Source organism: Festucalex cinctus, chromosome 6, assembly GCF_051991245.1.
Source record: "Festucalex cinctus isolate MCC-2025b chromosome 6, RoL_Fcin_1.0, whole genome shotgun sequence".
Taxonomy (NCBI): Eukaryota; Metazoa; Chordata; class Actinopteri; order Syngnathiformes; family Syngnathidae; genus Festucalex; species Festucalex cinctus.
In genome coordinates, this window is record NC_135416.1 from 31,866,447 (window position 1) to 31,891,528 (window position 25,082).

At 37.6% G+C, this 25,082-nt stretch overlaps 1 protein-coding gene across 3 annotated transcripts; it reads right to left on the minus strand.

Moving 5' to 3' along the window:
* Positions 1-1,977: 1,977 nt before the first annotated feature.
* On the minus strand, positions 1,978-24,260 carry LOC144021130 (armadillo-like helical domain-containing protein 3). Of its 3 annotated transcripts, none has more exons than XM_077525178.1 (26): positions 24,121-24,260; positions 22,233-22,342; positions 22,102-22,158; positions 21,481-21,627; positions 21,278-21,385; positions 21,121-21,213; positions 20,956-21,030; positions 20,798-20,884; positions 20,556-20,612; positions 19,473-19,516; positions 19,035-19,095; positions 18,893-18,939; positions 17,677-17,752; positions 17,296-17,389; positions 15,964-16,065; positions 15,791-15,849; positions 15,636-15,701; positions 13,886-13,955; positions 13,598-13,658; positions 13,422-13,510; positions 12,471-12,553; positions 11,381-11,507; positions 10,901-10,976; positions 9,396-9,474; positions 2,740-2,856; positions 1,978-2,607 (listed from the first exon to the last, which is right to left on the minus strand). In XM_077525178.1, the coding sequence occupies exons 2-26, from the start codon at positions 22,332-22,334 to the stop codon at positions 2,515-2,517; spliced, it is 2,070 nt and encodes a 689-aa protein (XP_077381304.1). In that variant the 5' UTR covers positions 22,335-22,342; positions 24,121-24,260; the 3' UTR covers positions 1,978-2,514. The 3 variants fall into 3 exon arrangements, with proteins under 3 accessions (XP_077381304.1, XP_077381305.1, XP_077381303.1); XM_077525179.1 differs by having other exon boundaries at positions 24,126-24,234; XM_077525177.1 differs by lacking the exon at positions 24,121-24,260 and adding an exon at positions 23,859-24,019.
* Between the last annotated feature and the right edge of the window lie 822 nt (positions 24,261-25,082).

Genomic DNA, 25,082 nt, shown 5'->3' on the forward strand with positions numbered 1-25,082 from the left:
ATCCCCCCCCCACCCCCTCCTTGCTCATCCAATCTCCAGCTGCTCCTCTTTCTGCACAAACTTTCAAAACACCGTTTGCTCGCCTCGTCCGACCACAGGGGACCATTAATGTCACATGTGGAGAAGGAGGCGGAACACGCAACAAGACGAACTTCATGATTCATTAGCATCTTGTTACATATGGCACATATGGCCACTTCACGCTATAAACTGGAAAACACAAAGTATTCATAATTTATTATTAATGACTCAATGGTTAATAGGATTCTGATTATACAAATGTAAACAAACAAAGTGCCACAATTGCGCATGCGCAGGTCAATACCCCGCGGCATTATGGGGACAAAAACAAATGCTCGCTATTTAGTACTGGATTTAGCCTACATTTTACCAGTACGCTTGAACGACATAGCCCAGTCAAAACTGTTTACTCACCTGTAGTTCCACACTTCCGTATTAGAGAATAAATTGTTGTGCAAATAGCAATGAAACATTTGGACATATGTATACAATTTTAGGTTATATGTAGCGCAATTTAGGTTAATCTTGAAAATTCACCTAATGCCTTCTCCTTTTTGTAAATAGTGTAGCCTATCGTAAAGACAAGGAAATTAGTTAAACAGAGGAATAATTCGAGCTGATTGGACGATGCACCATTCTACACGTTTGTTTTAACCAATCAACGACCGCGGATGAAAATCTCGTGTATATTTTTTGCCAAGGGAGGTGAAATGCACGAACCGCCGGTGAGTCATTCTGCGAGAACCGAATTAATTGAAGCGTCCATTCGTCCATGTTAGGTTTGTTTGTTTGTTAGCCCCTGCGTCGGCGCTGGCTTCCTGGTTTCGTCACAGTTGCATATTCCGCCCCCAAACACAATGTCGCTCTGTGATCGGTCCGAACCACCAGTGGTTCTGGGACGGCGGTTATCAGCGGGAGCGGTACAAGATGCATACTTTGGGGTTTGTAAACTCACCAATACCGCGAGAATTCATCTTGCGAGAGCAAGGTTAATCTTTGCACATAAAGGGTTCAAGCACAGAAAAATAGACACTAAATATAAATAGCATTAGGACAGCGGGGCATCTATAGGCTGTTTGCAATTGTCTTTGTTTAATGTCTAGTTTAATTGAAAGCAAATGCCAAACGGGAGCGGCAATACAGATTGAAGACTTTTTTTTTATTTATTTATTTTTTATTTGCCAAACTGCTGCTTACTGTAAAGTGTAGGCTATTGGGTTGCTTAAAAGTTCTACCATAGTGCTTGTATTTGTACTGTTTTCAGGACATTTACACATCCCTCAGTATTTGTTGTGCTCTTTTTGGGTTCCATGAGAAGTTGGAGGCAGATTCAGTCCCTGTGCACAAATGAGTGAGTAAACACAGCTTGACTGTTATACATGGATGATGAAGAAAAAAAAAGAAAAAAAAAAGAAAACAATTCTGTACAGCTCATCTTCCGGAGAAGTTTTTGCTCTTGTGTTGTGCACACAGAGTTACATTCCAGGACACACAAAGTGAAGCAAATGAGGGGGCAATGGTGGAGGATCAGCAGAGACAAAGTAGGCAATCTCCATCCGGATGAAAATTTGATGAGAAAGCCGATATGCCTAAATGCAACAATCCAAATACTCAGCAGCATTAATGCATTGTCGCGGTAAAAATGTCTGGCTTGGTATGCACTTAAACACTCATCCATTCCATTCGCTTAAGCCTCTTATCTGGATCGAGATTCAAGTTAGCTTGGCAAAAGCGGACGACACCTTTGACTTGCATTCACATCTTCATTTAGTGAGATCAAGTCAGCCAAGTGAAACACTGCACTATCAGAAAGACCATACCACATTAAGTAAAAACTTTTGCTGCATCTTCTCTGTTTACACAATAAACAGGAACAAATACAAGCATGAAATACGAATTCTATAAACAACAAATACAGTACTGTAAATGACAATGAATCCATGACAAACCAATGTGTCTTTTTTTTTATTTTTTTTTATTTGTAAGACTTGAAGCAAAAATCAATCCATGTGGGAAAAAAAGATATGCCTTTTAGAAAAAAAGACAGAAAAAACACACCATACTCAATTTAATTCAACTTAGTGTAAGTAAGAAATGCCTGATGAGATATACAGTAGTTAGTCATGGCTTCCTTTTGGTAACTCAGCGCATCAACTTCATTACTAGTCTTCTATCAGCAAAATGCGCCACATGAAAATACTTGAAATGTAATTGAACGCGTACAGAACTTGAAAGCGCAAAGTAGAGAAATAAGTTAGACACACCCAATCACAGCAGGCAGCACTAGAACTCTTTTGAAAATTCTTCTTCAAACTATCTGGAATAACAGTCCAGCCGCAAGGAGCCGCACCCGCACCTGCACCCACACACACCCACATGCACGGTTACAGCCATCCTGGAGAGAAAGTGCTTCCGACCCGCGAGAGAAGTTTCAACAATCCAAGAGGAACGAAGAGGACATGTTCAAGTTGGTGTGAGCGGCGAGGATGCTTCTCACGAGATGCTGGAGAACTCTTTGAGAAGCACATCCTGACTCAGGGTGTTCAAAGACACATTTTTCCTCACATTCAGGCTGATGGAGCGCACCTGAGGACATACACGGGACACGTCTTTTCGGAGAAGTTGATGGGACGCAAGTCATTTTGAAATAACACAACAAATGGAAGGAAGCATTACTGATGGCGGGAAATGGGAAGTGCACTTTTTTTGTTGTCTTACCAGCTCCTTAAAGAAGGCCGCCTCTTTGGGCTGCTCCGAGTATCTCTCAAACTGGTCCAAACCGTCCTGCAGTTTGAGTGTCAGGGTGTCGTAGTTGGAGCGCACCACCTCCAACACCTAACGCACAGACAGTCAAATATTCATTAGGGTTGAATACTTCAGCTTAACATTTTATTCATGAGGGTTCACATGCTGCATCATTATCATCATCATCATCGTCCGCTGGCTCCCTCTAAAAGCTATTTCAAGCTCTTCGCCTTTTTTCTTTCCCACTCTTCTGCGTCGATGTGTTGCTCTCAGCTCTTTGATTCCAAATGATAAAACTCGACGTGTGTGTGTTTGTCCAGCTGAGATGAGAATCTGAGGTAATTGTGCAAAGATTTGCCACAGCTCCACCACTGACAGTTACCCTGTCATCCATGAAATAGGCGCTAATGCGCACATTTTTTCATGATTTTATTAATGACCCCCCGAACACAGCATGAAACGTTCACACTGGAACGTTTTCCTCCACAAACAAAAATGCCGCTGATGTGGACAAATGGAAACATATTGATGTTAAGTGTTGATTCATTTACCGTATGCACTCACCATATGACGTGCAGTGTGTCTAAAAGTGACACCTCAGCAGTTTTAGACATTTTACTTAGGGATAGACTGATTATCGCTGACTATATCTGGCATTTTGACAAATAGCATCGGCGAGCATCTCATACTTGCGAATGTAGCCAATTTTTGCTTTTCATCAGGGTTTGCAAAATGTTCTCAGTTTTGACTTGTCGCAAAGACATTTCAAACATATTCGGACAATTTTTCACTGTCTGCGAAGGTCTTTTGAAACCTTTTATGAACCCTGACGAAAACACAAAATTAGCTCCATTCACATGCATTTGTCGTTCAGTGATACAGGGAACTTTTATTTGATGGATTTATTGAAATTTCCACTTTATAAAAATGATGTCGACACTGGGAGCTCCCTACACTAAACTCCCAGCCAATTTTCCAGAAGCAATCTCCTTCACTCCCGGCAGTTTTACTGGATTTTGACTGATTTTGCAAGGCCGACAAAATTTTGTGTTCTATTGCTATAAAAACATGGAACCTACCAAAAGAAAGATTAAAGGCGGGGTCTTCTGTTTTCACTCAGGAAAATGCACTTATATAAATACAGGATGTATACACATGAACTCCTTCCCAAACTACACCTCTGGGCTTCTGTTAATGTGTGGTGGTGATTTTTTCCTAACCCCTCCCCCACAGCCTGTATTTTGCCATTTTGTGTTTGTTTTGTCAACAGTGGGACATTTCTGTGGACAGACATTTGTTTACCCCTCCAAGAGCGGGGCGGGGGGTGGGGTCACTCACTGTCGCCAGACGGGGCCGGGCGAATTTGTCGGCTGCATGACGTCACTCCCGCGGCAACTTGACAGCACACACAGATTTTTTTTCCCCACTCACTTAAAGAGTGAAAAAAAAAAAAAAAAAATCACACTCTGTGACCCCCCCATGAGATTGGCTGGAGGTGTAAACAACTGTCTGTCCACAGAAATCTCCCGCTGTTGACAAAACAAGCACAAAATGGCAAAATACAGGCTGGGCTGGAGGGGGGTTAGGAAAAAAAATCACCACCACACATTATCAGAAGCCCAGAGATGTAGTTTGAGAAGGAGTTCATGTGTATATATCCTGTATTTATATAGTGCATTTTCCTGAGTGAAAACGGAAGACTTTGCCTTTAACTCTTTGACTGCCACACATTATCAAAAAACAAAACAGTGCCAGCCGATTTCGAGCATTTTAACTCATCTTTCAAGGCAAAAAGAATATTGTTTGCCTTTACTACATAGACAATGTGGGTACTAAATAAAAGATCGCATTCCATTCATCGTAATTTTACTAATCATTACTAATCTTCGGCAGTCAAAGTTTTAAAGTCTTCTTTCATCAGGAAAAAAAAAAAAAAGTATATTTCTATGTTTCCGTTTTGCAGCAATTAGTATTAGACTATAGCTAAGTTTCATCATTATTCACAAATCTATTGAGAATTGTGAGTAAATGAGCTTTTTTTTTTTTTCCAACATGGTCCTGGTTGATCTCCTTTGCTCTGCTGCCACCTGCTGGCCGTTTGTGTAATAACTACCATTTCTTCAACCGTTCTTTGCAGTTGAGAGACTGCATCAAAGCCTTTGCTCTAGCATAAAAAAACAAAACGTATAAACACGTCTTTGGGAGGTTTAAAATAGAACGTATTTATACGTTTTTGGGAGCAAATTATGTTGAAAATTTTAAAGTAGTAAACTTGAGGGAACTATTTACTTGCTTAATTCTTAATTTAGCTTAACACATGTTGATGACATTGGAAGCTCCCTTTAATTTTTCTTGTAATTTTTAAATAATGCTGTCAATTCTTTATAGGTTTAAAATTAAAAGAATATTTTTTTTATGCTAATATTTTACTTTTTTTGCAAATGAGTATCGCCTTGAAATATCTGTTATCTCCTTGTCCACTAATAATCAGTATCGGCCTTAAAAAAATAAAAAAAAAATAAAAATAAAATCAGTCTTTCACTAATTTCACTTTAACCAGAAGCTCTCCACACATTTGTATTGTTAAAATAGCACTGTGATGAATAATTCACCCCATGTCTGTGTGAGGCATGTTTGGATGATGACCTCAGTTAACGTGCCTCCCAGGCAAAGAAAGGAAAAAAGCATGGACGAGTTGAAGCTGGCGGGACAGTCAGAGGAGAAGCGTCAGCTGTGACAAACAGGCTGGAAGCAGAGAAAAATGAAAAATGGAAGGAAAGTAAACAGAGCATGAAAAAGGAATCCAGAGACGCTTGAGCCAAGAGGCTACAACTCTCTGCCGAAGCGACGCTCTGCATCATGGAGCAGGCGCGTCGTCACTGTTGCACCTTTTCTTCATCTTAAACCACAAACAATGCAACCGGCCTAGTACTGGGCTGTGTTTGCATTTGAATGTGGATTTGCGGTTGTGGACATCATCAATCTTCGTGTCACAATCGGGAATGAAGATGGCAAGGAGATGCTGTACATCTTGGTGTGAGTTGGCAGAGTTGGGAAATTCAAGATCCGCGGTTGAAATGAGCCCCACAAGCAGCCGATATCAGAAGAGATTCAACAGCCTGCAGTCAGTGAGACAATATTGAAGCACGAGGCCATTAGGCTTCTTTAGTCGAATTTGGAACACAGTGTGAATCGAGCAGCTCAGTCTTCACCAAACTTCCATTTTCCTTGCTTGCTTGCTTGCTTGTTGTGATTAAGTCAAGCAGATAAGAGTATAGTGGGATTATAATGATCACATCCATCACTCTTATCATTTTGATAAATGCTCTTTTGTTTATCCTCGCTGTGCTCTCTGACTTTAATGAGCTTGTCTAGTCATCAGTACATGCAGCTCTTCCTTAATGACAAAAAAAAAAAAAAAAAAAAAAAAAAAAAGTCATTTTGTCTTTATGGGTGCCTGCAAAAGATTTCATTTGATGTTCTAAGACTAAATAAATAAGTCCGAGTGTGTTTAGCATACCAGAGCCACAGCTGTAGGTAAAGTGTAGGGATAGACCGATTATCGGCGCCGATATTTGGCATTTTGACAAATATTGGCATAAGCCGTTTTACGAATCTGAAGCCGGTATCTCACTGAGCATTGAATGCTTGCGAACATAGCAAATTTAGGCTCTTCATCACAATTTTTCATTGTCTACTTCTTTTCTTTCTTTTGAAACCTTTTTACAAACCCTGACAAAAAAAAAAAAAAAGTTACAATTGCATGCATTTATCTCTTTCATTTATGGATTTATTCAAATTTCCACTTTATAATATTAATACTTGACACTGGGACCTCCCTAAACTTTTTTTTAAAAATAAAATTAAGAAATTATGTTGACATTTTAGAAAACTTTAGCTATTTATTTATTTATTAAACACATGCTGATGACCCTGCAATCTCTCTGCAATTTCTTTATTTTTAAAAAGCTGTCAATTCCTCATTTGTAAAATTAAAAGAAAATGTCATTTTAAAAAAATTTGCTAATATTTTCTCTTTTACTGCAATTGAATATTGGCTTGAGATATCAGTTATCGGTCTCCTTGACTATGAATAATAATAATGAAAAAATGTATCGGTCTATCACTAGTAAACTGAAAACACATCCGGCAATGACATGGCAGCAAGTCACACTATTTCAACACTTAGATTGCCTACTGCCAAACTAAGCATCATAATACACAAGAGAGCTGATTTAGGAAGGAGCCAGATGGGCTAATAATTATTGCGGAAAATCTACAAGGATTGTCACAACAATTAGTAGGATTTAGTAAGAAAGTCAGTTGATGGCAGCCACAAGTCAGCAACATTAATAACCACAAACAATAAACATAAAAGTTTTTTTTCAGAAGACGAGCTCCAGGGGAAGACCACACCAGGTGTGAGGTAAAAACATGTCATTTCACACAGGCTGATCTTAAATGTGAGCTGGTACAAGATGAAAGGAACCTTGCTTGTCTCTCATTTCTGCTGCATCATTAAGAGGAGTAGTCTGATGCATAAATGTTTGATTCCGGCTGCTGGTGATGTAATGGATATTTTCTTGGCCTCGACTATATATCCTTCCATCCCATTTTCTATAGAACCTGCCCTCATTTGGGTCGTGGGCGAGTAGTCACCCTCGCTCAATCACAAGCGCATAAAGTATCTAGGGCTGAAACGAGTACGCAAGTAATTTGAGTACCTCCTGTAAAAAAAAAAAAAAAAAAAAAGAAAGAAAAAAAAAGGGAAAAAAAAAAGAAAAAAAATTGCTTGAGGAAATGTTAATGCCTCAAGGCGCTGTGACGTGTAATAATTGCAAAACAGCCCTTGCACAATGTAAGGGAGATTAACTTTCATGAACCTTGATAACATAACGCAAGTTTATGTTATTTAGGAACACTGTCGAATTTGTTGGCATTATTACAATGATGACAAGTATGCCCACGACAAAACGTTTCTCCGTAAGACAGGATTTTTTAGAGGTGTTTAAGAACACAGCTGTTGGAGTGAAGAAGATGAAAATAAAAACATAACTATGATAAAGTTAACTGAGCAGTCAGCATCTGGTGGTGATGATGATGATGATGTCGTCTCCATTTTAGCTTGAACACTTTCAAAACTTCTATGAGTAATACTGGTCTTAATTTCTATTCAGCTGATCTAAGATCAGAAATACACAACTACTACTACAATTTGTTAATTCCTTTATTTTTAATCATTGCTTTATGTTTTTTTAAGTAGTTTAACTGTATTATTTATCTATTTTTATTGTATTTATGTTTATTGCAGCATACCCACATATGTAATTCGATTTTTTATTCTCCACTTTTTTGCCGTGTAATAACTTCCACATAATACGATTTACACCATTCAAATTTCAACTTCCTTAAAAAATTCATGCCATCTTGGAAATATAACATCTGATTTCACAGTACTTACAGTATTCGCACAATTTAATGTTAAATATCAACTTTTCCCCATTCATTTTCAATGAGACTGACGTTGAACTTTTTCTAAGTCCCAAGTTTCCACGCTCACTTCCATACATACAACTTCTCATCATTACCAGCTCTCTGATACTGCTCAGTGGAGCACTTGGTAAAATGCATTGTCCAGTAACCAGGAGGTCGCGGGTTCGAAACCCACCTCCAACTGTACATTGCAAATGTATCCATGGCAATTATGCTAAGTGATTACATGTATACCAACGATCTTAGTTCGACTTTTCCATCTAAATGTATGGAGGGTACTTTCAGATAACACTTTTATAGGACATTAGCCATGATTTTCAACAAGCCAAGTTGGCTCACATGTTAAATACTTGCCTGGTGTTACGGAAATATGTAAGTGCAAGAATTCAGCTTTCAGCATTCCCAAGGAATTTCTGCAAAAAAAATCCACTTTGCCGAGTTTGTGTTTAAAATTGCCTCACTGGAAATGTTCCAAGACGAGTTTGCTGCTATAAACAATGTGAATTTTAAAAAAAGGGGCAACTAAATGAAATTTTTTTTTTCTCTTGTGTATTCAGAACTTTTTTTTTTTAACAAAGCAAAAATACGCTCATCAATACTCGCTTATGCCATCAAATTTTTTAGTATGATACTCGAATACCAAAATATTTGTTAGCTCTAGCCGGACATATATTGATGGTGTCGGGCAGAATCCTGACATCCCCAAAACTATCACTTCAGGGGGGAAATAATAATAATAATAATAATAAAAAATGTTGAGCTGTTAATTTCGCATTATCAAAGTGAGCAAGCCATTCTCAACAGTCTAGATTGGTCAAAAATTGTTAAAAACAACAGAACCACATTGTGACAAAACAATAATATGGGTTTGCGGAAAACTTTGAATTGGCCAAATTTGGACATAGGAGGTTGCTGTACGTTTGAGACAATCTAGACAAAGAACTGTCCACTCTCATATTCACACCATCCGAGTGGGAATTGAACCCACACTGCCTGCATGGAAATGGACAGAGTAAACCACTACATAATTAGTGACAACAATGGATATGTTATGGATGAAATTTACCCTGCATTGTATAATATGAATTAGTCTAAATTATACCCGATGATGCATTGGTGTGAATGTGTTCTGTTACCTGCTCCTCTGACAGTTGCGAGATGTGGTTCACAGCAGCATATGACTCAATCTTGGGGTTAAAATGGTTGATGATTGCCCTGAAAGACAAAACGAACGTGTTACACTTGTGACTGTACACCTCATTCACAAGTTACACAAATGAAATCTGCTGCGAAAGCTTTCATCACCATTTTGGAAGCAGGCTGCGGGGATTTGCTCCCAAACACCCGCAAGAGCATTAGGGCCACGAGGCGCTGATGAAGACCTGGCTCACAGTCTGAGTCCAATTCATCCCAGAGGAGGGAGATGAGGTCAAGGCTCACAAGATTGCAGCAGAGTGGGCACAAGGCACACCAACGACTGGCTAATCGCATTGAGATGAAAACGTTTTATAAACTAAATACGTTTAGGAGAGGTTTTTTGATTTGGCAGCATTCGCAATGTTGTACATCAATCACATACCGTCAGCCCCTTAAAATAACTGTCCAAGTCATTTTTTTATAAAATAAATAAATAAAATAAAATAAATAAATACATATATATATATACATATATTTTATTATTTATTTATTTTTTCTAAAATCATATCTTCGTGGTGCAAATGGTTAATTTTTTTGTGTTTCCTAAAAAATCTGGGGGAAAATGACTTAGGCTCACACCTAATGTGCATCCAGGTAAGACATTACAATGTGCAGGTTTGACAACAAAGCAGCTTTGCAAAAGTTGACCTGCTCTGCACCTCGTTTCTATTTGACTGGATTTAATTGGCTGCTTTTTATTTAGGGAGCACATTGAAGGGGAAAAAAAGGCAATATTTTCCTACATTAGCATTCAATTCTATGGAATGAACAGTTTTATAGGCCAAATATAAATTGATGCCATAAGCACAAGCGTGCGCTTGCAATGGTTCAGCTTGTACTGGCATTAAATAGCAAATAAATTCTCCTGACAGCAAAGTAGCCAAATTATGCGCCATGTTTTTTTCTGCTGTCATTTACGTTTGGTCTGAGGTTTAACTTCATCATCGACTATCTGACTACTTTATTCCTCCATGCCTTCATTTAGCTATGCTTTGGTAAATGATTCCTTGACGCTCACATCCACCTGCCTTCCCTTCAACCTTTACAAGTGCCAATTTAAACAGCCGAGGCTTTGCGGAGAATGCAACTGATTAGGTGAACGAAACCGCCAGGAGAAACCAGCTCATATGAGCGCCAAAGGGACCTCAAAGCCAGGGTGACCCAAGAGGATCACGAATGAGGAATTACTTTACGACTGGGAAAAGACAGTATACCTGTGAATCCTACTGAAGGACACTGGGGAGAGGTGGAAGAAGTTCAAACAGGGATTAGGTTGGGAGAGAGGAATAAAATTAAATACAAATAAGTCACTTCATTATGACCTTAGCCCGCCACCCACACGTTGTTCTTTGCAATACGTTCAACACGCCACACAATCGGATTCTTTCCTTTTGCATACATTTTAGGTGGTCAAGAGTGTTTGTGTATGCATGTGTGTTATTACCGAACATTAACAAGGGCATGTGTGACTTTACTCGCAGGCTCCTTCCACTGGCCAGTGTTTGTTGACACTCTCAGCACTGAAAAACAACAAGTTGCAAATTACATTATATAGTGGTGCCTTGTTAACCTTTCCACTTTTTTTTTATGTATTTTTTTTATTTATTATTTATTTATTTATTTATTTTTTTTAGTTATGAGCTCTCACTCAGTTGTCCGCTTTAAGATGCAAGCAAAAATCCGACTAATGAGTGAGCATGAGACACATCGGCACTATCATTTCATCTGTTACTTTGCTGTTGGTCGATGGCATTTTGTGCTCACGTGTACTGATTAATGTACAGATATTTGGCCATTATTTTTCTTTAAATGTTCTCAGACAGTGAGTACTGAGAAGAAGTGGATGGTCACTGAATTAAAGCTTGAAGTCATACAAAAACAAGAGCAAGTGGACTTGGGTTTATAATTAAGAATGTAAACGTACCCATACAGTAGAGGTTGTCAAACACTTGATGCATTCGTACAATCTCATAGTAGAGCTCATCATAGCTGTTCGATGTGGGCAGAAATGTGTCTCCATATGTGATGAACATGTTGAACAGGTTCACCACCTGGATAGAGAAACAGTAAGGCAGACAATAAGTAATTAACTTCATCGTCATCCTACAACAATACAAGGTGTATCAAATAAGTTCTATAACATTTCAAATCCAAACTCAAAGGTTTTGAAGTAATAATCCCCCTTGAGTCTACCACACGTTCTGAGCCTCCTCTGTCATGTCATGCACTCAGGGATTGGATCTTTTTTTTTTTTTTCTGGGAATTTGATGTCTTACTCGTCTTCAAAAACAGGTCTTTAATGAACCCCTTGAGCTTGGAAAGAGAGGGGTGGGAAAAAAATCACGCAGAGCCAGGTTGCGTAAGGACGGGAGATTGCTCCAGCATGGCGATGTTCTTCTCGGCCAGGAACTCAAGGCGTTCTGAGCAGATGCATTGTCATGGCGAAGAAGGAATCGCGAGTTGTCCTGCTACAATTCTCGCCACTCCACAAGGAAATATATCTGTTGTGAAATCAGTCTTGGAGGATTTCTGACAAAACTCTTAATTCAATCTTGTGCACTTTACTCACACAGAAGGTAGCCTTTTCTTTTTAACACTAGGGCTGCACGATAAAACTAAATATAATCAACATTGAGGTTTTACCTAGTCCAATAATCTAATTGCAAAACCGTATGGGTTTTCTCTCTCTTTCTCTCTGTATTGTTTTTATTGGTAAGTTATTTGTTTCAGAAGCATAATGTAGGTCAAAGCCTCCCCTTTGCACATTCACCAGAAGTACTTTACATGTACTTTTAATCATATAGTGACATTATAGTATTGCATTGTTATAATATTGATAACATTATTTGTCTGAATATAAACTGACTCATAATTGTAGCATTTTCATGCAATTTAATGTGTAAAATACAAAAATCGCAACTCGAAGCTCAATCACAATGTTGGTCTGAAAAACCCCAATTATTATTATTTTTTTTTTCCCCAAAATCATGCAACCCTACACACGTGTTTCTTACCAGTAGCGCCAGATGAAAGATGTTGTGCTTAGCCAGCAGCGTGGTTTCATTTGACAGTAGGAACTTGAGCAGGTTGATAAGAGCTATGCAGAGAGAGACCAGAAGTCATTAATTGGAAAAAATCCGGAGAAAGAAAGACAGTGGCACCAAGCTTTGTTCAGTATACTGTACATTGTGATTAAGACATAACGTAGGGCAGAGAGAAACCTATGTAAAAAAAAAAAAAAAAAAGCATAAAGAAACATGAGTTTTAAAACACACTTAACGTTAACAAGCATCTGCCGGTTCAATTTGACTCATTCTTTTCTTTTCACTCTATTATCATTACCACAAGCAGGGAATGCGACACCATCCAGAGAATGAAGCTGATTATTGGTCTGATTAGAGGAATCAGTATTCTAATGAGACACAGCGCAATGGGACCATTAAAAAGTGGAATGTGATCCTGTGTTGTGTTGACCAGGCTGAAACCAAGGCCACCACGATGGATTGTGCTTTCTTTAGAGACTCATTATCCAAACTCAATGGTGCAATTTATTTCCAAATGCACATGGCAATGACTTCAGAGCCAAATTGCGTTTTGCTTGCAAGGGGTGTAAACTCTTAAACATTGCCGCACAACAAATTAAAGCATCAAGAGATTTACAACTCAAATCTGAAAAAACAGTATTTCGCACCATAGCTAAGGGGGTGGAGATAAAAGACAGCAAAATTGTGACCTTGAGTTAAAAAAAAAAGAAAAAAAAAAGTATTTTAAAGGGGGGGTGGGGGTTGCAGTTCTTAGGCTGCTAGTAAAATTAGAATGTATCCTACTTCACTAATCCGTCTTCCCTTCGAGTCACTGACCAAAGCCATGGCCCAACTAACGAGACGAACAAGCACTGTAAACAAGCCATGGCTGCTATGCTGCTAGCATAACTTAATTGTGATAAAGTACATTAAAGTACATACCTGACCATAGCTCCCTCCAAGTGTAGTGTAACCTGATTCTGCACTTCTTCTGGTAGCAGAGAAGTTTGTGAATGATCTGAACACAGCGCCTGATCGGGACATAAACAAAAAAATAAATAAAGGTGAAGAATGTGTCTGTAATTTTGAGTGCCGTTGAGTGTGCACGCTTTACTCACAAATACAAATCCATGGGGAAATCCTTCATCATGTGTGTGACGATAAATTCTACCATCAGATCTATGGAAAGTTTAGAAAGCAGTTGAAAACTTAATTGTAAAAGCTGATATCTCGTTTGCAAAATGCCCGCAACACCCAGGCGACAAAACATGTTTAAGTGAGTTTGTCAGTAATATTACCGTAACACATACAACTCCCAAAAATTACAGCGTGTAATTATTATCAGGAATTAAATGAAGCCTCAAAGATGAGGCAAAAGTGATAATTAATGTAAAACATCATCTTACCTAGAACCGCACATACCAGCGGCAGACAAGGGATGTTCTTCTCCACAGCTTTCTTTCTGTGCCTCATGGGCTGCAAAAGGAAAATACATTTAACTGTACTAACATGAACAAGGACATGCCTTCTTATAGTTTTATTGTCTGATGGTTGATGAAACACTACACATGGATGTTTGTAGGGCACCAAAGGCAACATACTTGGATAAAGCAGTCAGTGGGGACCACTGCATTAAATAGCAAATTAAACAATAATAAATAATAATATATAAATATATGCACAGTACACTACAGGCCAAAAGTTTGGACACACCTTCTCATGCAATGCATTTTCTTTATTTTCATGACTATTTACATTGTAGATTCTCACTGAAGGTATCAAATGAATGAACACGTGGAGTTATGTACTTTAAGAAAAAGTGGAATACTGTAATTAAAACATTTTTTATATTCTAGTTCCTTCAAAATACTCACTCTTTGCTCTGATTATATTTTGCACACTCTTGGCATTGCCTCGATGACCTTCAAGAGTAGTCACCTGAAATGGTTTTCCAACAGTCTTGAAGGAGTTTCCAGAGGTGATAATACCAAGAGTATGCAAAGCAGCCATCAGAGCAAAAAGTGGCTATTTTGAAAAAAATAGAATCTAAAGCATGTTTTCAGTTATTACACCTTTTTGTTATGTACATATCTCCACGTATTCATTCTTAGTTTTGATGCCCTCAGTGAGAATCTACAATGTAAATAGTCATGAGAATAAAGCAGAAATATTGAATGAGATGTGTGTGTGTGTCCAAACTTTTGGTCTGTACTGTATATTATAAATAATAAAATAATAATAATAATGATGATAATAATAATAATAATAATACTAATAATAATAACGATGATGATAATAATAGACAACATACTTCCTTGTCTTAAGTCTTTTTGTTACTGTAGTGTGAACATAAAAGATAAAATTGAAAACCTCATGACACATTAGGTGAACATAAATATAAGTATCAGTAATATATTGGGGACAAAACGGCCTTTCCTCACAGGGTTCTTCTGTGCCCTGCCATGTTGTGGTTTACATGCGTGTATGTGGGTACGATCATAGGGATATGGGGGGAGGGATGGCTTTTCTTTTTATTGTATTATAGATGTTTTAATTGTTCGGCACTTTGAGTTGCATTTGAATGTATGAAAGGTGCTATATAAATAGTTTGATTTTATTTAAATATTTTCTGAATTAATGCCCAGTGGTGAACAATTGGTTCAGGTTTGACCATAAAACAGATTCACCATGAGGCTGTTATGAGAATTACAATAATCAATAAAACTCTCTCAGATTGTTGTTGTTGTTTTTTTTAATAATAAAAGTTGTTCTAACACCTCCACACCACCGTGGGTGTGCCAGTGGCCTATCATTAATTGCATTAATCACTCACATCTCTGGAATTGTCCATTAAAATTGCCACTAAAATAGTATTGATTGTTATTAAACCATGTATTATGCAGAAATTCAATATAAAGTTAAAACCTCTAGCAAACGGCAACCACCAATTATTAAATATTCGCAAGACCATCACCCCAACTAACATGTCCAACTGTCAAGAAATGTTTGTTTTGCTTTATGACAATACCTCTATGCTTCATTTGGACCAGATTTAAGTAATTGTTTCAAAACCTATGACCATTGTGACGCACAAGATGATATGATAGCACAGGAAGACACAATAAACCATTCAACATTTTCATACTATAGACTCACCATTTTATGCAGACTGACTCTGAAGTTCATATTGTCATCGTGCAGAAAGGCATCAGCATATTGGTCCTGTCACACACATATATTATGTGGTAAACACGAGTGAAATCCAGGGCCCAGGTGACTGAAGGATGTCAAAGTATGCACGCTACTCATACCTCGGCTATACATGTGAGGATGATTAGGCAAAGTCTGGCACTGTTGAGTCGATGCTCATCTGAAGACATTTTATGAGAAAGAGATCCATGAAAATTATAATATGTATGTGTAAGATAAGGGATAAATGAAGCATCAAAAGAAAGGGGATAGATTGGAAATGAAATATTTTTACCTTTAGTATCCTGCATTACGATAGAGGCGTACTTGAGGAAGGTGATGAGAAGGTTGCTTGTCTGCAGATTGGGATCCAGTGGCAGCTCTGGGTTGTTCATCACTACACAGAGCATGAACAATTAAAACTTCAGCCAATTTGGGTGTACGTGTATGGAAAACTTCTATTGAATGACTTTAAATCTGACCAACTATTCACCACAAGTCAGTTCCAGGTCAGTTATTCCCTTGATAACCTCATCAAAAAATCCCTGAGCCTTGACTTGGCCGTCTAAAAGTAAGAGCGCCGCCTTGTTGTGGCTGTATTCATTCAAGCAAACACGGATAAGCGAAGGAACATCTCAGATCTGAAGCTGCTGTGTTGTCTAGACAAGTATCTCGAGACAGTGAAACTCTGCTCACAACTGCTTGTTTCAGTAATGACGAATCAGTCATTTCTATTTGCCCACGTCGCTCAAATTCTTGTTTGTTTACAGCTTCCTCCGATCACTGCACGCTCACAGGACCATATCCCACTCTCTCTGTACAATTCTAATGCGCTTGTATACTATATTCCTGACTTCAAGCATACTAAGTATGATCAGATTTTAATGCATGCTTCATGTAACACGTTAATTTTAACAGAGGAGTTAATATTTCATACAGCCAAGGGAAAACTAGCCTGAGATAGAAACGTACCAATTAGGAGTAACAGTGTGTGTATCCCAAATGAACCACACATGGAAACACAAAACATGAAGCGATTTGGTTCGATGAGAAACATAAATAAAAAGGTGTCTTCCAGTTGTCTTGGCAGGGCCGTTAACTGAACCAACTCCACTTTCTAAAACAAACTAGTAAATATTTGAAAAGGCTGCTAGTGTAGGTGCATTTGTGTATTCAAGAGTTGTTGGTTAACGACAGGAGAAAGTCGCAATGTTTGGTAAGGTAGCTAGCTATGAAAAATGAATGTTGCAACACAGCTCAAAAAGAGGCAAAGAGGCAGAGAACCTTAACGTTAAAAAAAGCTTTCAAAATGCTTTATTCCAATTTATGTCCCCCTTCAGGTACGTCCAAATTGCTTAAAGTGCAAGTTGTGGTTTCAAGCTTTTGTAAATACATAGTTCCCTTGGAGGCTCTGAGATACTTAAAATTGGAAAGCAGGAGAGTTTGCTCGGGGCACTAGAGGGGAAATTACTTTTTCATCCTAGAAATTCAAATGTTTTAGGGCGCTAAAAGTAATCTAGCATGCTGTTCCTTATGGTATATCTCCCTAACTAATTGGCAAAAAAACAGCTCCACGGCTGTAAGGACATGAAAGAAAAAAGAAAACGAAAAAAAGAGAATGACATACTGTCTAGAGAGGGCGGTGTCGTGCCAAGCGGCGTTGTTGGTGTGGTCTGAGGTTGGCTGCTCGGCGTTGCTACAATGTCAATCTCAGGATGGCTCTGTGAAAAGACCAAAAACATAGAAGATGTTATTATAAAAGTGTCACTCAGTGAACAACAGACTCATGTTTCCATCAGCGTACTGAGAAAAACAATTGCCATGAGAAATGACTACTCAGACTTGAAGTTAACTGTAAATTGTCCCAAAAAACCAACGCCATCATCTCAAAGGTTACGACTCACTAAATGATTTCTTCATCAAGAGCACAGACCAATATCAGTTAACACAGAGCAAAACAATGTGTGTGGACAGATGTTCAAACCACGAGAAAAGGTTTGAATGTTACCTGTGCTAATACAGTGATGAAGTTGCGGTTGAGGTGCACGGCCTCATACAGTGCCAGCAAAATTGCTTCATTGGTCCTACAAACAAAATCCAAATTCAAAGTCAGAGCCAGCAGATTCAATGAAAGAGAGAAATGGTCAAACAAAAGCAACAACTTTGCCATTAAAAATGATCAATTTGTTCCAGTAAAGTTCAAAACAAACTGAGATAAGTCTAGCGCAGGTGCCACTAACCTTTTTGAAGGTTAACTAAAAAATTTATAAATACGTTCTATTCAAAATGTATTAAGTGTCCCAAAAACGTATGCATACGTTTTTGCTTTTCTTCTTTTTTTTATGCTAGAGCATACAGAAGGTTTTGCTGCAGCCTCTGACCTGCAGAAAATGGTTGACGCAATGGTAGTTATTACAAAAACGGCCAGCAGGTGGCAGAAGAGTATAATAGATCGACCAGGTCCATGTTGAAAATAAGCTGATTTCACCACAGTTCTAAACTGAAACCGATAGATTTTTTTTTCCTGATGAAAGAATAGACTCTAATCTTTCTTTTGGTAGGTTCCATGTTTTTATAGCAATAGAACACAATATTCTGTTGGCCTTGCAAAATCAGTCAAAATCCAGTAAAACAGGAGCGAAAGGGGTTGCTTCAGTGAAAATGACTGGGAGTGAATGAGTTAATAGCTACTTCTTGGGTACTGATTAAAGTGAAGGCTACCAGTTTGATTTTCACTTATGTGAAAACACTGATTGTTCTGAAGCATTTCTCACAATAATTAGAAAATAGACAAATATCAATGTGCAACACGTTTCTATAAATCTCTGCCAGTGTTCCTATTTTCAAATAATCACTTGTACAGCATTTCTAGGAAGTCACAATGTTACATCACTGGTATGCTATTTTTAGAACAGGCCCATGGCCTATTCATGTGGTACTTGGTAGCCACCTGGTGCCCACAGTTGGTGACCCTTTCGACTTTAAATTGGTTTGGCTAAAAACAATTTAAGTCCGAGCCAGCAACACCAAAAATCCGCCATTTGAATTCCATCTAGTTCTTTATAATCGAGTGTCACATGTTGTAGCTGCCTTTGAGGCAGAAATATAAAATTCTTTGTTTTGTAATCTACAAGGATGGTCAAACCACACAAAAGAGAAATTGTTGAAACCACTAAAACGAACAAAAAGTTGATTGCTAAAAAGTGAGATGACTTGTCACGTACTGAACAGAGAGCTTCTCGTCCGCATCTGCTATAAACATACTGCCCACCTGTGGATGAATGTAGAACATAGCTTTGCTCAATGAACATCAATATAAATCTGTACATCGTTCCTTTCAATAAATTGTAAGAAGTAAATACCTACCATGCTAGTGAGTGTGGAGAAGAAGCCACCCTGGTGCTCTTCCTCTTTGTCTTTATACTGCCTGTAGCAAGAGAATGAATAGGGACAATTAAAAGGAAGAATCAAGCAATGACGCTTACAGAATGATAGGCAGACTCAAACAAAGACTAATTAATAATGATGTTTTTGTATTATATGCACAACAATGGACTATACAGATCACTCATTACTTGGATGCATTTGTCAACTCAACTGACACAAGCACTTACTTTAGAAACAGCATTTTTATTCCAAACCTTGCTGCACATAAAAAGATTTCTGACCGACAAAGGACAGCAAGCTATAAATAACTTTTTTCACTATTTGCTTTAGACTTGTAGAAATAGAGCATTTATTTATAACACATCATCATTTTAGACCATTGTTTTTGATTTATACATGGAAAGGGTTACATCTTACCTGTTATATTCTGTGAGAGCATGATGGACAACGAGGCCCATTCCCTGAGAGACAAAAACCGAAACAAGCAACACACATTAGATTGATGTATTAACTACAATTTCAGTCATGATGATATACAGATGTTATGTTTGAGCAATTCTTTAAGACTAAAATATCACTCTGTGGCGGGCAAACCTAACCCTGCTCTGCACGGTTATTTTGAGTTTACAAACTTCCGAGAACACATCTTGTACCAATCCCGCTGATTTTCACCCATCGGCTAACTTTTTTTGTACGGACCAATCACAAAGCACTAGTGCATTTTGGGGCGGGATTATGCAGCTGTGATGAAATCAAGAAGCACCGAGGCCGGGTGAAACAAACAAACCCAACATGGACAAGCAAGAGGCGCTTCATGCATTTTTAGCTTTGTGATGCTTTGTGTTTTTTGTTTTTTTTCTCTCCCCCTACGACGGCAATGACATCCACATCCGTTGACGTGATTGGTCAAAACAAAAGTTAGGTAGATGGGCACCTAGTCGGCCAATCAGCTCCAAGTATTGTACAGAATGTCCCGCCTTTCCTGAGCAATACACCATAGAGCAGTCCCAGATTGATATTGTGGAGAACTCCCTTGAGTGAATCACATTAATCATATTGCCAGGTTAGCGCAAACTACACCATGGCTGAAATGAAAATGAAAAATCAAGGTGCATCGCGCTTATGTTCGTCTGCTTGTGTCCAATTTTTGGCACATTGAAAATAACTAACAAAAGGGTATTTGATTCTTTATTATTATTATTATTATTATTATTATTATTATTATTATTATATTCCCAAGAGTGGACTTTCCACCAACTGAAAATAAATAAATGCACAGCTGCATGTGTATCTTTATCTCAAACCCCACAAAAAAAAAAAAAATAATTTAAATTGAATGAATCGTTTCTCCTTTACGTGTACTGTCACACTACAAAGATTTATTTTTTGTTTTTTTTTGTTTTTCATAACACCATTAGAGGGATGTCCTTTCATTTTTTTTGTTTGTCTATTTCCAAATTGTTATGTGAATTGTACTTATTTAACATATCGGGTACTTACATCTAGTGTTGGCTCATCATCCACGATGGAGAGCTTCACGATATATGGATTTACAGACTGACAGAGAGAGAGAGAAAAAAAAAAAGTGAAATTAGATGCCTTGAAGGACTTTAAAAACATTTTGTAAACTACCGGTACACTAACATATGCACTGAAGGGCAGAAGATCAGCCCAAGACCAACCAATGTTCTGTATTTGTTACATTACTAGTATTGGTTCATCAAGTCAGTCAAACAACAAACCTCATACTTTCTGTAATTGACCAAAAGGGCCAGAAGAACGACAGTGTCATAACCATGCTGCCCTCTACTGGATGCATCAGAAAGAATCTGCAGACAGAATTTTACAATTACACAAAATTAACACCCAATTAATACCCATTGAGGTAATCTATCCTTACCTGCAGAATAGCTTCAAAGATGCTATTGATCATCACATACTCCAAGATGGTGTTTTGACTAATATTATCGGTTACCTGCAAACACACAAAGGTTTATCAAGTTAAAAATCGCCCCTAACAGTAATAGTGGAAACTGGACTCTTCCACAATGTTGTGATGTCTCACCGTCACTAGACACAGCAGAAGTTTGAGACAAAGGCTCTTCAGACTCTCTGAGCCATCTCCACAAAGGAGGCTGTCCAGTCTTTCCATCAGGTCCTGTCACAAACACACCATTGATTAAACCTCTTTTCCATGCATAAGCGTCAGATTTTCTTCATACCTTCATCCTTTGCTCCGCCTTGTCAAAGCCCATCAGCATATTAATGATGTCAAAGCCAGACGCTGACTTGTTCTTTTGATGAACTCCCCTGAAAAGAGCACATAGAGTCTGGGAGAGAAAGGGAGAACAATGTCAGGCAAAGTGAGAATTTGGTTAGAGATTAACCATACAGCACAAAATACAGTCCAAAAAATGTTAGTCACCTGCAGAGCATTGACCACTTTGATCTGATGTTCCTCCCCGAGAGCCTGAACACTGTGATGGAAGAGAGAATTGATGTTGTCCTGAATCCGCTGCACCTCCTCGCCATCTACACTCTCCAGCTTCGACTCCAAGTACTCCAAGTTCACCTGGAAAGTGGAAAATGAGGGATGCGGTTTTGATATGGATTAAAAATGCACTTTTGGCGGCTTATTTTGGGCAACATTTCTGTGATTTTCTGAACTGTATGGCATGTTTTCCCACAATTATACAATTAGTCATATAGGACAGTCACTTGTGTTTTTAGTTCATGTTTCACTATTAATCTTATTCTGGACCTTTAGGACCATACAGGAATTATGACCTCTAATTGATTTCTGTATAAATTATGTTTTTAATAAGACTGGTATAGTTGCCTTATTTAAGGTGTTTAATATCCTAAAATTAACTCAACTTATCACTTACCTTTATTTAAAGAGCACAACCTTAACATTATTACTTATGTGAAAGACAATATAATGAGCTATTAATACAATTAATTAATACAATACAATCATTTAGCTAATTTTATAAAGATCACATTCATACATTATTACACTTAAAGTATTGACTCTATATTGTACCTTCATCAGAAAAAGCTCATCCCAGAAGCGAGGATTGTTCTTAGCTGGGTCCTCTTTCTAAAACAAACATATGACACATTTACAAAAATAATATGACTATAAACATTGATATTGATATGCTTGATACTCACTGCAAAGATCTCATCATACATCAACACCACTTTCTCCTTCAGTGGTTTCTTGGAGGATGACGTCCTCCTCAGCAAACCTGCCTTCTTCTCCACTTGAGACATTACGAGGTCTAAGGATATAGACACATAAATAAATACAGATGAATATAAACAGTTATGTCCTTTCCTTTCCTTTTATTATTTTTTTGAACATATAAACAGATGAACAGCAGAAATAAAACAGAAAACAACAACAACAATCAAAAGAGAAGAAAATCACAATAAAATAATCATTCAATCAATCATAACTTACATGTTCAAAAGGGAGTAGGAAGAAGTTAAAAACTTATCTAGTCCTACCCCTTTTACTCAATATATTTAAACTTATTTCATTATTAATACAATTTTAATTTACTAATTATTAAAAATAAAAATAAAAAAAAATAATAATAATAATAAATGATATATATAATCCAAGTTATATATATATATATACATATATACATACATACACACATATATATATATATATATATACATATACACATATACATACATACATATACACACATATACACAAGTGCACTTAACATATTCGCATTTACCAAAAACATATATACATAAATTTACTAAACATATACCATAATACCTATCTAGATCATTTACACATACTCACATGTACATTTTTCATATTCTGGTCTGACATAGATAATTTTTTTGTCATATATGTCATATAGTATATGGTAGACACTGACTAAGAGTAATGGATAGACAACACTAATCATCATCTAGAATGTTATATAGTTCAGTACAAATTGTTTGGACTTTTAATTACGGACTTTATTTCTTGATAATGTGGGGTAGCAGCTAAGCCCACAATAGAGTATAAATACACAGTTGTGGTGTCTTATCTTAGTATATTACTATGCAATTCTAATACAATAGTGAACTTTATTTGAACGTCAATTATTTCTTGAACAGTATATTGAATAGCAGAGCACTGATGTTAGCAACTCTTAAAAGTTTGAACCAGTGCTACTATGAAATTTAACAGCTCGTACCAGAGGTAGAGGAAGGGAAGAGGGCAACCTGCAACACAGTATTTATGATAGGCTATCAGTGACAAGTGTAGAATGCACGTTGTCGTAGTTGGTGAGAAAATTAGACTGTCCAAATTATTTAGGATGCAAGTGATGTGAGCTGTCTGTTACATTGATAGTTTACTGATTTCTTTGTCAATTTTGAAAAGTGTTTTAGTCTTTGATGCGTTGCTACACCTAATTATGCTACTGATAGGCAATATGTGTTAATTTAAGCACCATCAGTGCCAGAAATAAGGGATGTGATGTGATGTGAAAAAGGGGCAATGGGGCACATCAACGGCAGACCAAAAAGGTGGGGTGACTTTGCCCCTAACGTTTCCGCCGCCTCTGACTCGTTCTGTCAGTCAGTTTGCTGTTTAAAAAAATGTACGGCAGGATTTTCGCACCGAAATTCGCAATTGTGCTCCTTTATTACGTATTGTTACTTGTTTACCAGCTAATGCTGGCTCAAAGGAATCGCTCATGATGCACAAGATGAGCAGCTAATCAGCTAGCGTTAGCTAAGAAGACATAAATGTTTGTTAACCCGTCTTCTAGACTTTACCTGATATGTGAATAAAGCACAATCTGTTCATCGGGTTAGTGAGGGCATTTTTTCCCCACATGCTCAAGTAACACCCTGCTTCTGAATTCTCGGTTAGCGAATCTACACCTAACGCTGCCTAGCTTAAGTCTGACAGGAATGCGACGTTAGCATCCATTTAACGAGCTTTTACAAGAAACGTGTGGTCGTGGAAATTTACGTCATTATTGTGTTGCATTATTTGGCCACGTTTCTGCAAAGATAAGACAGTGTTCGTTCTCACCTCACTTTGAATGTATGATGTAGCTCATGAATCCTTGACACAACAGTTGCTCTTCAGCTAGCATACCGCTAACTCGTGTGGCGCCTTCTACCGGTCCATAGTGTCACTACACTCAGATACACACATATAGTACAGTGCTGAACATTTTGCCTAATAATAAAACAAAATAAACTCGTTCTAACGTGGTTTATAATTTATTATTGAGGAAGAAACCTGCAGCCCTGCAAGACAACCTGTAAACTTGTTAAATGTTTTTGTTCGAAATGATCAATATCGATGGACTTCAGTATGCATTTAGAAACGTAAGCAACAGATCATTTCAAATTAAATGTGCTGTTTAACCTGTGAACCATTACTGACTGTTATTATAAATTATTATTGTTAAAGTAATTATTATATAGCCTGGTAACCCTATAAGGATTAAGCATTCACTTAATTTCTATAACAACTCCATTGTGTTCGCGATTCCTATATAAATGTTCGTATACTGCTACAACTACTACCCTGTATGGACAATTCAGAGCATCCGGACATTTCTGATATTTCTGCAACGCAACGCAATTGTTATAGTAGTCAAACATTTGATCACATTTTGAAATAAGGTCCAATGCTTTTCAGTGAGCGGAGAGCGTCCTTTCACCGAGTAAGACCTTATGACGTACACGAGCAATTGTCAATAGTTACATTATCTGTTACCCCTTAATTTGGACGGTATTGTACACATTGGGTATACTGTAATGCATCACTTAGGGCAATCGGCAAATATTGTATATCACTGCCAACATACTTCCTTTGTACCCAACTGTACAAATACTAATATATAATTTATGATTAATCTTACATATTCTAACATGCAGCATCTTAATCATGTTCTCATTCTTAGATTAGACTAAAATTTTATATTAATCCTGCCAATGCTGTTTTCTTGGTTGTGTATGTCATTGATCGCATGTGTAACACCT

What these genes read in the sequence shown, in the direction of transcription:
- LOC144021130 (XM_077525177.1), bottom strand. Translation starts at nt 23,919, where the DNA reads ATGTGGGGAAAAAATGCCCTCACTAACCCGATGAACAGATTGTGCTTT. An exon ending in TGTATGATGAGATCTTTGCA is followed by an intron (nt 22,159 to 22,232) that starts GTGAGTATCAAG and finishes TGTTTGTTTTAG; the next exon opens with AAAGAGGACCCAGCTAAGAA. An exon ending in GACACCGCCCTCTCTAGACA is followed by an intron (nt 16,066 to 17,295) that starts GTATGTCATTCT and finishes TGCTCTGTGTAG; the next exon opens with TGATGAACAACCCAGAGCTG.